Here is a 10000-nt window from a genome sequence, read left to right as displayed (position 1 = left end):
GGGGGGGGGGGGAGGCACGGCCGGGGGGGGGGGGGCACAGGGCACCCAGCACGGCCCAGGGGGGGCACGGCCGGGGGGGGCACAGGGCACCCAGCGCAGCCCGGGGGGGGGGGGCACGGCCGGAGGGGGGGGGCACAGGGTACCCAGCGCAGCCTGGGGGGGGGATATGGCCGGGGGGGGGGGACACAGGGCACCCAGCAGGTCCCGGGGGGGGGGCACCCAGCACAGCCGGGGAGACCAGGGACACCCCGGCACCCCGACCCCCCCCACCTCACCCCCCCCCAGCTGGCGGGGGGGGGGGTGGGGGGTGCAGAACGGGTCCGGGAATTGGTGGGGGGGGGGCAGATTCAGTGCCACCCCCGGGGGGGTGGTGGCATTTCGCCCCCCCCCCCCACCCCCCGAGCCCACATTCTCCCCCCAGCACCCCCAGTGCCGGCTCCCAGCACCCATGTGGGTGTCGTCGTCGTCCCCCCCCCCCCGGGACCCCCATCCCCAGCACACCCCCCCCCTCCCCACCTCCCAGTGCCCCCCAGTGCCCCACACCCGCAGTACCCAGTGCCTCCCAGTGCCCCCCACCACTGAGTGCCCCCCATGCCCCCCCAGCACCCGACACCCCCAACTGCCTCCTGCTCCCCCAGTGCCCCCCAGTGCTCCCAGTATCCCACAACTGCCCCCCGCTCCCCGCTGTCTCCCAGTGCCTCCCAGTGCCTCCCAGTACCCGACAATATCGGCTTCCCCCCGCTCCCCAGTGCCTCCCAGTGCTCCCAGTATCCCACAACTGCCCCCCGCTCCCCGCTGTCTCCCAGTGCCTCCCAGTGCCTCCCAGTACCCGACAATATCGGCTTCCCCCCGCTCCCCAGTGCCTCCCAGTGCCCGACAACGCCAACCACCCCCCACTCCCCAGTGCCTCCCAGTGCCTCCCAGTGCTTCCCAGTGCTTCCCAGTGCCTCCCAGTCCCCAACAACGCCAACCACCCCCCGCTCCCCAGTGCCTCCCAGTGCCTCCCAGTACCCGACAATGCCGATCACCCCCCGCTCCCCAGTGCCTCCCAGTGCCCCCCAGTATCCGACAACGCCGATCACCCCCCGCTCCCCAGTGCATCCCAGTGCCTCCCAGTGCCCAACAACGCCAACCACCCCCCGCTCCCCAGTGCATCCCAGTGCCTCCCAGTACCCGACAACGCCAACCACCCCCCGCTCCCCAGTGCCTCCCAGTGCCTCCCAGTCCCCAACAATGCCGATCACCCCCTGTTCCCCAGTGCATCCCAGTGCATCCCAGTGCCTTCCAGTATCCGACAACGCCGATCACACCCCGCTCCCCAGTGCCTCCCAGTGCCTCCCAGTCCCCGACAACACCAACCACCCCCCACTCCCCAGTGCATCCCAGTGCATCCCAGTGCCTTCCAGTATCCGACAACGCCGATCACACCCCGCTCCCCAGTGCCTCCCAGTGCATCCCAGTGCCCAACAACACCGACTGGTCCCACTCCCCAGTGCATCCCAGTGCCCCCCAGTGCTTTCCAGTAGCCTACGGCAGCTGCCCCCGGCTCCCCGCTACCTCCTGGTGCCCCCCCAGTGCCTCCCAGTGCCTCCCAGTGCTCGACAACGCCAACCACCCCCCGCTCTCCACTGCATCCCAGTGCATCCCAGTGCCTCCCAGTATGCTACGCCAACTGCCCCTCGCTCCCCGCTGCCTCCCAGTGCCTCCCAGTCCCCGACAACGCCGATCACCCCCCGCTCCCCAGTGCCTCCCAGTCTCCGAGAGCGCCGCCCGCCCCCCGCCGCCCCCGGCGCCCGCTCCCCCCGAGCCCCGGTACCTGCAGGACACCGTCAGCTCCACCCGGGTGGCCGGGACGGGGCCGGGGCCGCTGCCCGGCTCCGGGGCGCCCAGGCCCGCCATGTCCCGGGCTCCGCCGCTGCCCGGCTCCGGCCGCCCCCGCGCCCCGCCACCGCCACCGCCACCGGCACCGGCACCGGGATCGGGATCGGCTCCGCCCCGGGACCGCCCCCGGCCCCGCCCGGGGCTCCCGGCCCCGGCCCCGGCCCCGCACCGAGGGGCTGCCCCGGTGTTTCCTACGGGACCGCCCCCGGGGGCCCCCGGCACCGCCCCCAGACCCCCGGGACCGCCCCCGGCTCCATGGCATCGCCCCCAGACCCCCGGTACTGCCCCCGCCATCGCCCCCAGACCCCCGGGACCGCCCCCGGCTCCATGGCATCGCCCCCAGACCCCCGGGACCGCCCCCGGCTCCACGGCATCGCCCCCAGACCCCCGGGACCGCCCCGGCCATCGCCCCCGGATCCCCGGGACCGCCCCCGCCATCGCCCCCAGACCCCCGGTACCACCCCGGGTCCCCCGCGAACGCCCCCGGGACGCTCCCAGGTATCGCCCCGGACCCCCAGTACCACCCCCCCCGTACCCCCAGTGCTGCCCCCCCGTACCCTCAGTGCCCCCCCGGCACCCCCAGTGCTGCCTCCAGTACCCCCAGCTCCCCCCCCCGTACCTCCATTACCCCCCCGGTAACCCCAGTGCCCCCCCCGGGACCCCCATTGCTTCCCCCAGTACCTCCAGTAGCGCCCCCCCCCGGCACCTCCAGTGTTGCCTCCAGTATCCCCAGTGCCCCCCCGCTACTCCCAGTGCCCCCCCTCATACCCCCAGTGTTGCCTCCAGTATCCCCAGTGCCCCCCCGCTACTCCCAGTGCCCCCCCTCATACCCCCAGTGCTGCCTCCAGTATCCCCAGTGCCCCCCCGCTACTCCCAGTGCCCCCCCTCATACCCCCAGTGCTGCCTCCAGTATCCCCAGTGCCCCCCTGGTACCCCCAGTGCCCCCCCCCATACCCCCAGTGCTGCCTCCAGTATCCCCAGTGCCCCCCCGCTACTCCCAGTGCCCCCCCATACCCCCAGTGCTGCCTCCAGTATCCCCAGTGCCCCCCCCCGTACCCCCAGTGCTGCCTCCAGTATCCCCAGTGCCCCCTCCCCGTACCCCCAGTGCTGCCTCCAGTATCCCCAGTGCCCCCCCGCTACTCCCAGTGCCCCCCCTCATACCCCCAGTGCTGCCTCCAGTATCCCCAGTGCCCCCCCGCTACTCCCAGTGCCCCCCCTCATACCCCCAGTGCTGCCTCCAGTATCCCCAGTGCCCCCCTGGTACCCCCAGTGCCCCCCCCCATACCCCCAGTGCTGCCTCCAGTATCCCCAGTGCCCCCCCGCTACTCCCAGTGCCCCCCCCATACCCCCAGTGCTGCCTCCAGTATCCCCAGTGCCCCCCCCCGTACCCCCAGTGCTGCCTCCAGTATCCCCAGTGCCCCCTCCCCGTACCCCCAGTGCTGCCTCCAGTATCCCCAGTGCCCCCCCGCTACTCCCAGTGCCCCCCCCGTACCCCCAGTGCTGCCTCCAGTATCCCCAGTGCCCCCCCGGTACCCCCAGTGCCCCCCACCCGTACCCCCAGTGCTGCCTCCAGTATCCCCAGTGCCCCCCCGCTACTCCCAGTGCCCCCCCCATACCCCCAGTGCTGCCTCCAGTATCCCCAGTGCCCCCCCGCTACTCCCAGTGCCCCCCCCCGTACCCCCTGTGCTGCCTCCAGTATCCCCAGTGTCCCCCCGCTACTCCCAGTGCCACCCCCATACCCCCAGTGCTGCCTCCAGTATCCCCAGTGCCCCCCCCGGTATCCCCAGTGCCCCCCCCGGTACCCCCAGTGCCCCCCCCACCTCTGTGTCGCAGGACCCCTCCAGGTACCACCGTGCTCCCCAGGGAGACCCCCCCCCCCAGTTCCCCCAGTCCTCTCTTAGTCAGACCCCCCCCCGGTCCTCCCAGTGCCCCCAGCGCCCCACCCCCTTCAGACCCAGGGTCCCCCAGTTCCCCACTGCCCCCAGTAGCTCCCAGTACCATCCCCGCACCACCCCCCAGTACCCCCCCCCCCACTCCCCGAGTCCTGCCTTGGGACCTCCCAGTCCCCCCAGTCCAGCCCCCAGGCCCCCCAGCACTCCTGTGCCCCCCCTCCTCAACACCCCCCCACGCCACCCCCCCCGCCCTGGCTAGTGCCTCGGCCGTACTGGGGGCACTGGGCAGACTGGGGCCCCCAGCCGTTATTGTAGGTCCTACAGGAACAGCAAAGGGCCCCGGGGAGGCTGGGGAGGGGGGGCAAAAGCCATCGTAGGGCGGGGGGGGGGACACACCACACCCTGGGGACACACACACAGAGAGGGACACCGTGGGGACCACAGGGTTTGGGGGTGGGGGGGGGAGTAGCTCTCCCACCCCCCCGCAGCCCAGTGACAAGCAGGCGCGTGGGGGGGGGGACACCCCGCGGGGTCCCCAGACACTCGGGGGGGGGTGACACGGGGACACGGCGGGGGGGTGGCAGCACCCTGCCCCCTCCCCAGAGCTGTGGCAGGGAGGGGGCAAACTGGCATCTCCTGCCCCCCCCGCTGTGCCCCCCACCCCCAGCAGCTGGTGACAGCCCCATGTCCCCAGGGCCGGTGACAGCTCCGTGTCCCTAAGGCTGGGGGGGACCCTAAAAAACACACGCTGGGGGCTGGGGGGGGGGACACACACAAGCCCCTTGATCCCCAATTGCAATGGGGACATCTCCTTCGGGTGTCCATGATGGGGACACCTCCTCTAGGTGTCCACCTTCTCCAGGTGACTATGAGGGGGACACCTCCTCCAGGTGTCCACCATGGGGACACCTCCTCCAAGCGTCCACCTCCTCCAGGTGTCCATGATGGAGACACCTTCTCCAGGTGTTCACCTCTTCTAGGTGTCCATGATGGGGACACCTCCTCCAAGCGTCCACCTCCTCCAGGTGTCCATGATGGGGACACCTCTTCCAAGTGACCATGATGGAGACACCTTCTCTAGGTGTTCACCTCTTCTAGGTGTCCATGATGGGGACACCTCCTCCAAGTGTCCACCTCCTCCAGGTGTCCCTGATGGAGACACCTTCTCTAGGTGTTCACCTCTTCTAGGTGTCCACAATGGAGACACCTCCTCCAAGCGTCCACCTCCTCCAGGTGTCCATGATGGGGACACCTCCTCCAGGTGTCCCTGATGGAGACACCTTCTCTAGGTGTTCACCTCCTCCAGGTGTCCATGATGGAGACACCTTCTCTAGGTGTTCACCTCTTCTAGGCGTCCACAATGGAGACACCTTCTCTAGGTGTTCACCTCTTCTAGGCGTCCACAATGGAGACACCTCCTCCAAGCGTCCACCTCCTCCAGGTGTCCCTGATGGAGACACCTTCTCTAGGTGTTCACCTCCTCCAGGTGTCCATGATGGAGACACCTTCTCTAGGTGTTCACCTCCTCTAGGGGTCCACAATGGAGACACCTCCTCCAAGCGTCCACCTCCTCCGGGTATCCACGATAGGGACACCTCTTCCAAGTGACCATGATGGAGACACCTCCTCTAGGTGTTCACCTCCTCCAGGTGTCCATGATGGAGACACCTTCTCTAGGTGTTCACCTCTTCTAGGCATCCACAATGGAGACACCTCCTCCAAGCGTCCACCTCCTCCAGGTGTCCATGATGGAGACACCTTCTCTAGGTGTTCACCTCCTCCAGGTGTCCATGATGGAGACACCTCCTCCAGGTGTTCACCTCCTCTAGGCGTCCACGATGGAGACACCTCCTCCAGGTGTCCACCAGCAACCGCCCCACCCCCCGCAACCCCAACAAAAATCCCACCACGGGGTGAGGTGTCACCAACATCCCACCTCTTTTATTACAAAACGGGGTGGCGGGGCAGGGTGGGGACGGGACCAGGACACGGCCGCCACCCCCCCCCCTGCCACCTCCCCCCGCCCACATCCACTACCCCGAAGGAAAAGCCTTGATGACCTTGACGTCGTCCAGAGGCCGGTCCTGGGCGTTGGTCTCCACCATGGCCAGGCGGCCCAGCACCCCCATGCCCTGGCAGACCCTGCCGAAGATGCTGTGCTTCCCGTCCAACCACTGCGCCGGGCCCAGCGTCAGGAAGAACTGGCTCCCGTTGGTGTCCGGCCCCGCGTTGGCCATGGCCAAGATGCCGGCGCCTAGGAAGGACAGACGGACGCCCTTTAACGAGCTGCTTTTTTTTTTTTTTTGGGGGGGGGAGGTGCTTTTTAAGGGGGATTTTGGGGGGTTTTTGAAATGGTCTCGTGGGAGATAGGTCACCCCCCGGATGGGGTCTTGGGGGACGCAGGAGATCCACCTCACGGATAAGGTTCTGGTATCACAGGGGACGTGCCAGCCCATGGGCAAGGTCCTGGGGGACATGGCACCCCATGGATGGGGACCTGAGGGACATGCTACCCCATGGACGGGGTCTTAGGGGACGCAGGAGACATGCCACCTCATGGATAAGGTTCTGGTATCATGGGGGACATGCCACCCCATGGACAGGATCTTGGGGGATGCAGGAGATGTGTCACCTCATGGATAAGGTTCCGGTATCATGGGGGACATGTCACCCCATGGTCAGGGTCCTGGGGGACATGGCACCCCTTGGATGGGGTCTTGAGGGACACGTCATCCCATGGCCAAGGTTCTGGTATCGTGGGAGACATGCCACCCCATGGATGGGGACCCAAGGGACATGCTACCCCATGGATGAGGTCTTAGGGGACGCAGGAGGTGTGCCACCTCATGGATAAGGTTCTGGTGTCATGGGGGACGTGCCAGCCCATGGTCAGGGTCCTGGGGGACATGGCACCCCATGGATGAGGTCTTAGGGGACGCAGGAGGTGTGCCACCTCATGGATAAGGTTCCGGTATCACAGGGGACGTGCCAGCCCATGGTCAGGGTCCTGGGGGACATGCCACCCCATGGACAGGGTCTTGGGGGACGCAGGAGGTGTGCCACCTCATGGATAAGGTTCCGGTATCACAGGGGACGTGCCAGCCCATGGTCAGGGTCCTGGGGGACATGTTACCCCATGGATGGGGTCTTGAGGGACACGTCATCCCATGGCCAACGTTCTGGCATCATGGGAGACATGCCACCCCACGGATGGGGACTTGGGGGACATGCTACCCCATGGACAGGGTCTTAGGGGACAGAGGAGATGCGCTACCTCATGGATAAGGTTCTGGTATCATGGGGGACGTGCCAGCCCATGGGCAGGGTCCTGGGGGACATGCCACCCCATGGATGGGCTCTTGAGTGACACATCATCCCATGGCCAGCCTCCCTGGGACATGCCACCCCATGGCCAAGGTTCCAGTATCATGGGGGACATGCCACCCCATGGATAGGGACTTGGGGGACATGCCCCACCATGGCTTGGCTCATGGAGACCATGGAGGCCATCCCACCCCATGGATAGGTCTTCGGGGACATGGGTGATGTGCCACTCCATGGCCAGCCTCCTGGGGGACATGGAGGACATCCCACCCCATGGCCAAGGTCTTGGCATCATGGGGGACATGTCACCACATGGCTGGGGTCCTGGGGTACATGGGGGACATGCCACCCCACAGGTGGGGTCCTGGGGGACACAGGGGTCATGCCACCCCATGGCCAAGGTTCTAGCATTCCAGCATCATGGGGGACATGCCACCAAATGGGTGGGGTCCTGGGGGACTTGGGGGCCATGTCACCCCAGGAGCGGGGACATGGGGGACATCCCACCCCACGGATGGGGTCTTCGGAGATCTGGGAGACGCGCCACCCCACGCCTACGGTCCTGCCATCGTGGGGGACGTGCCACCCCACGGATGGGTCTTAGGGGACATGGGGCCGTACCACCCCACGGCCAGGGTCCTGGCATCATGGGGGACATGCCACCAAACGGGTGGGGTCCTGGGGGACTTGGGGGCCATGTCACCCCAGGAGCGGGGACATGGGGGACATCCCACCCCACGGATGGGGTCTTCGGAGATCCGGGAGACGCGCCACCCCACGGATGGGTCTTAGGGGACATGGGGCCGTACCACCCCACGGCCAGGGTCCTGGCATCATGGGGGACATGCCACCAAACGGGTGGGGTCCTGGGGGACACGCCCCCCCCCCCGCCCGCCCCAGGGGTGGGGTTGTGACCTCCGGGTGGTGGCCTCCGCTCACCGGTGAACTTCAGCTCCGGATGCAGCTCGTCCTCAAACTGCTTCCCGTAGATGGAGGCGCCGCCGCGGCCTGGGGAGGGACAAGACCGGGGGGGGGTGGGGTGTCAGCGGGGTTCTGGGGAGTGGGGGGGGGGGTGGAAGGGGGGGGGGTGGCGTCTCACCGGTGCCGGTGGGGTCCCCCCCCTGGACCATGAAGTCCTTGATGACGCGGTGGAACTTGGTGCCGTTGTAGTAGCCGCGGCGGCAGAGCTCGGCGAAGTTCTTGCAGGTGCGGGGGGCGTGTTTCCAGTAGAGCTCCAGCACCAGCGGGCCCATCCTGCGCCCCCCCCCCCCCGCCCCCCCACACACCGGGGGGGGGGGATGTCAATCACCACCCCCCCCCCACACGCACGGGGGGGATCACCCCACCACCATAAGGGGGGTCAGCCCACCGCTCGCCCCCCCCCCCACGCCGAGGGGTCACCCATCGCCCCCCCGCCATCACTTGGGGGGGGGGGGGTCACCCCACCCCCCCCCCCACCACCACCAGGGGGGCACCCCACAACCATAAGGGGGGTCACCCCACCGCCCGCCCCCCCTCACACCGAGGGGTCACCCATCGCCCCCCCGCCATCACTGGGGGGGGGGTGTCACCCCACCGCCCCCCCCACCACCACCGGGGGGGTCACCCACTGCCCCCCACCACCACTGGGGGGGGTCACCCCCCACCACCGCCACCACCACCAGGGGGTCACCCCACCACCATAAGGGGGGTCACCCCACCGCCCCCCCACCACCACCACCACCACTGGGGGGGGGGCACCCCACCGCCCGCCCCACACCAGGGGGGTCACCCCACTGCCCCCCCCCACCACCACCACCACCAGGGGGGGTCACCGCACTCATCCCCCCCCCCACCGGGGACACACCACACGCCGGCGGGGGGGGAGCAATGGGGGATGGCCGAGATCACGGTGATGGGGGGGGAAAAACTGGGGGGTGTCCGGGACCGGGATGGACAGAGCCAGGGGATGGCCGGGAGCGGGGACGGGGGGGTCCGGGGGGGCGTCTGGGACCGGGGAGGTGGGGGTCACCCAGGGGCCATCCGGTACTGGAGGGGGGGTCTGAGGGGTGTCCGGTACCGGGGAGGACAAACCCAGGGGATACACGGAACAGGAAGGAAGGGGGGGGGGGGGGGGCGGGGGTGTCCGGTACCGGGGCATAGTGGGGACTTAATGGACACCGGGGGGGCACGTGGGGCTGCCCGGTACTGGAAGGGGCGAGCCGGGGGTGTCCAGTACCGGGGAGAGAGGGACCGGGGGGGGTCTGGTACCGGGAGGCCAGACCCAGGGGCTGCCCGGTATCGGAAGGGGGGGGACGAGGGTGGCCGGTACCGGGGGTTAGTGGGAGCTAACGGACACCGGGGGACACCGGGGGCTGCCCGGTACCGGGGACACGGGGAATACCCGCTACCGGGGGGCACCGGGGGTTAACGCACCCCGGGGTCTGCCCGGTGTCGGGGGGGGCGAGGGGGGGGGGGAGACAGGACCGCAGTGTCCCCGGTACCGGAGCGGGGGGCCGGGGCCGAGGGAGTGGGAGGGGCCGCCCGGTGCCGGTACCGGGGGAGGGGGAGCCCGCCCCTTACGTGGTCTCCATGGCGACGGTGGGCGGCTGCCAGGAGTCGGGCGGGACGGCGGCCATGACGCTGCTGCTGCTGTTGCCGCCGCCGCCGCCGCCGGCGGAAGGGACCCCGGGACCCGCCGCGCGCGCTTCCGGGGACACTCCCCCCTCCCTTCCGGCCGCCGGCCAATGGGAGAGGAGCAAGGGGGCGGGGAGGAGCGGAGGCGGGGCCAATCCGCGCGGGCCGGCGTGACGCGGGGGAGGGGGGGAATTCGAACGAGGCCACGCCCCCTCCGCCGGGACACGCCCCCTCCGCCCCTCAGCGCGCGCGCGGGCAGCGGCAGCCGGGGAGGCGGTGAGCGGGGG

General features: G+C 69.4%; 2 protein-coding genes across 2 annotated transcripts in view; both read right to left on the bottom strand.

Moving 5' to 3' along the window:
• Window positions 1-2095, bottom strand: part of LOC134509551 (copine-5-like) — a gene marked incomplete at its 3' end in the record, with an annotated part of 19191 nt that extends 17096 nt beyond the window's left edge. Inside the window, 1 exon segment of the mRNA XM_063322094.1 lies at window positions 1817-2095. Within this exon segment, the coding sequence (XP_063178164.1) occupies window positions 1817-1899 (83 nt within the window).
• A 3679-nt stretch (window positions 2096-5774) lies between these two features.
• On the bottom strand, window positions 5775-9804 carry PPIL1 (peptidylprolyl isomerase like 1). Its single transcript, XM_063322093.1, has 4 exons — window positions 9660-9804; window positions 8197-8351; window positions 8037-8105; window positions 5775-6027 (listed from the first exon to the last, which is right to left on the bottom strand). Exons 1-4 carry the CDS (start codon window positions 9713-9715, stop codon window positions 5807-5809), a joined length of 501 nt encoding a protein of 166 aa, XP_063178163.1. The 5' UTR covers window positions 9716-9804; the 3' UTR covers window positions 5775-5806.
• Window positions 9805-10000: the final 196 nt, after the last annotated feature.

Source organism: Chroicocephalus ridibundus, unplaced genomic scaffold, assembly GCF_963924245.1.
Source record: "Chroicocephalus ridibundus unplaced genomic scaffold, bChrRid1.1 SCAFFOLD_663, whole genome shotgun sequence".
NCBI classification, from domain to species: Eukaryota; Metazoa; Chordata; class Aves; order Charadriiformes; family Laridae; genus Chroicocephalus; species Chroicocephalus ridibundus.
Note: the sequence above shows the minus strand (reverse complement) of the source record. Positions and strands in the feature narration are given on the sequence as shown.

Coding starts and splice junctions, on each gene's coding strand:
- PPIL1 (XM_063322093.1), bottom strand. CDS start 9,715: ATGGCCGCCGTCCCGCCCGACTCCTGGCAGCCGCCCACCGTCGCCATG. Junction 8,352..9,659: donor ACCGTCGCCATGGAGACCAC/GTAAGGGGCGGG, acceptor GGGGGGGCGCAG/GATGGGCCCGCTGGTGCTGG. Junction 8,106..8,196: donor GGGGGACCCCACCGGCACCG/GTGAGACGCCAC, acceptor GTCCCTCCCCAG/GCCGCGGCGGCGCCTCCATC.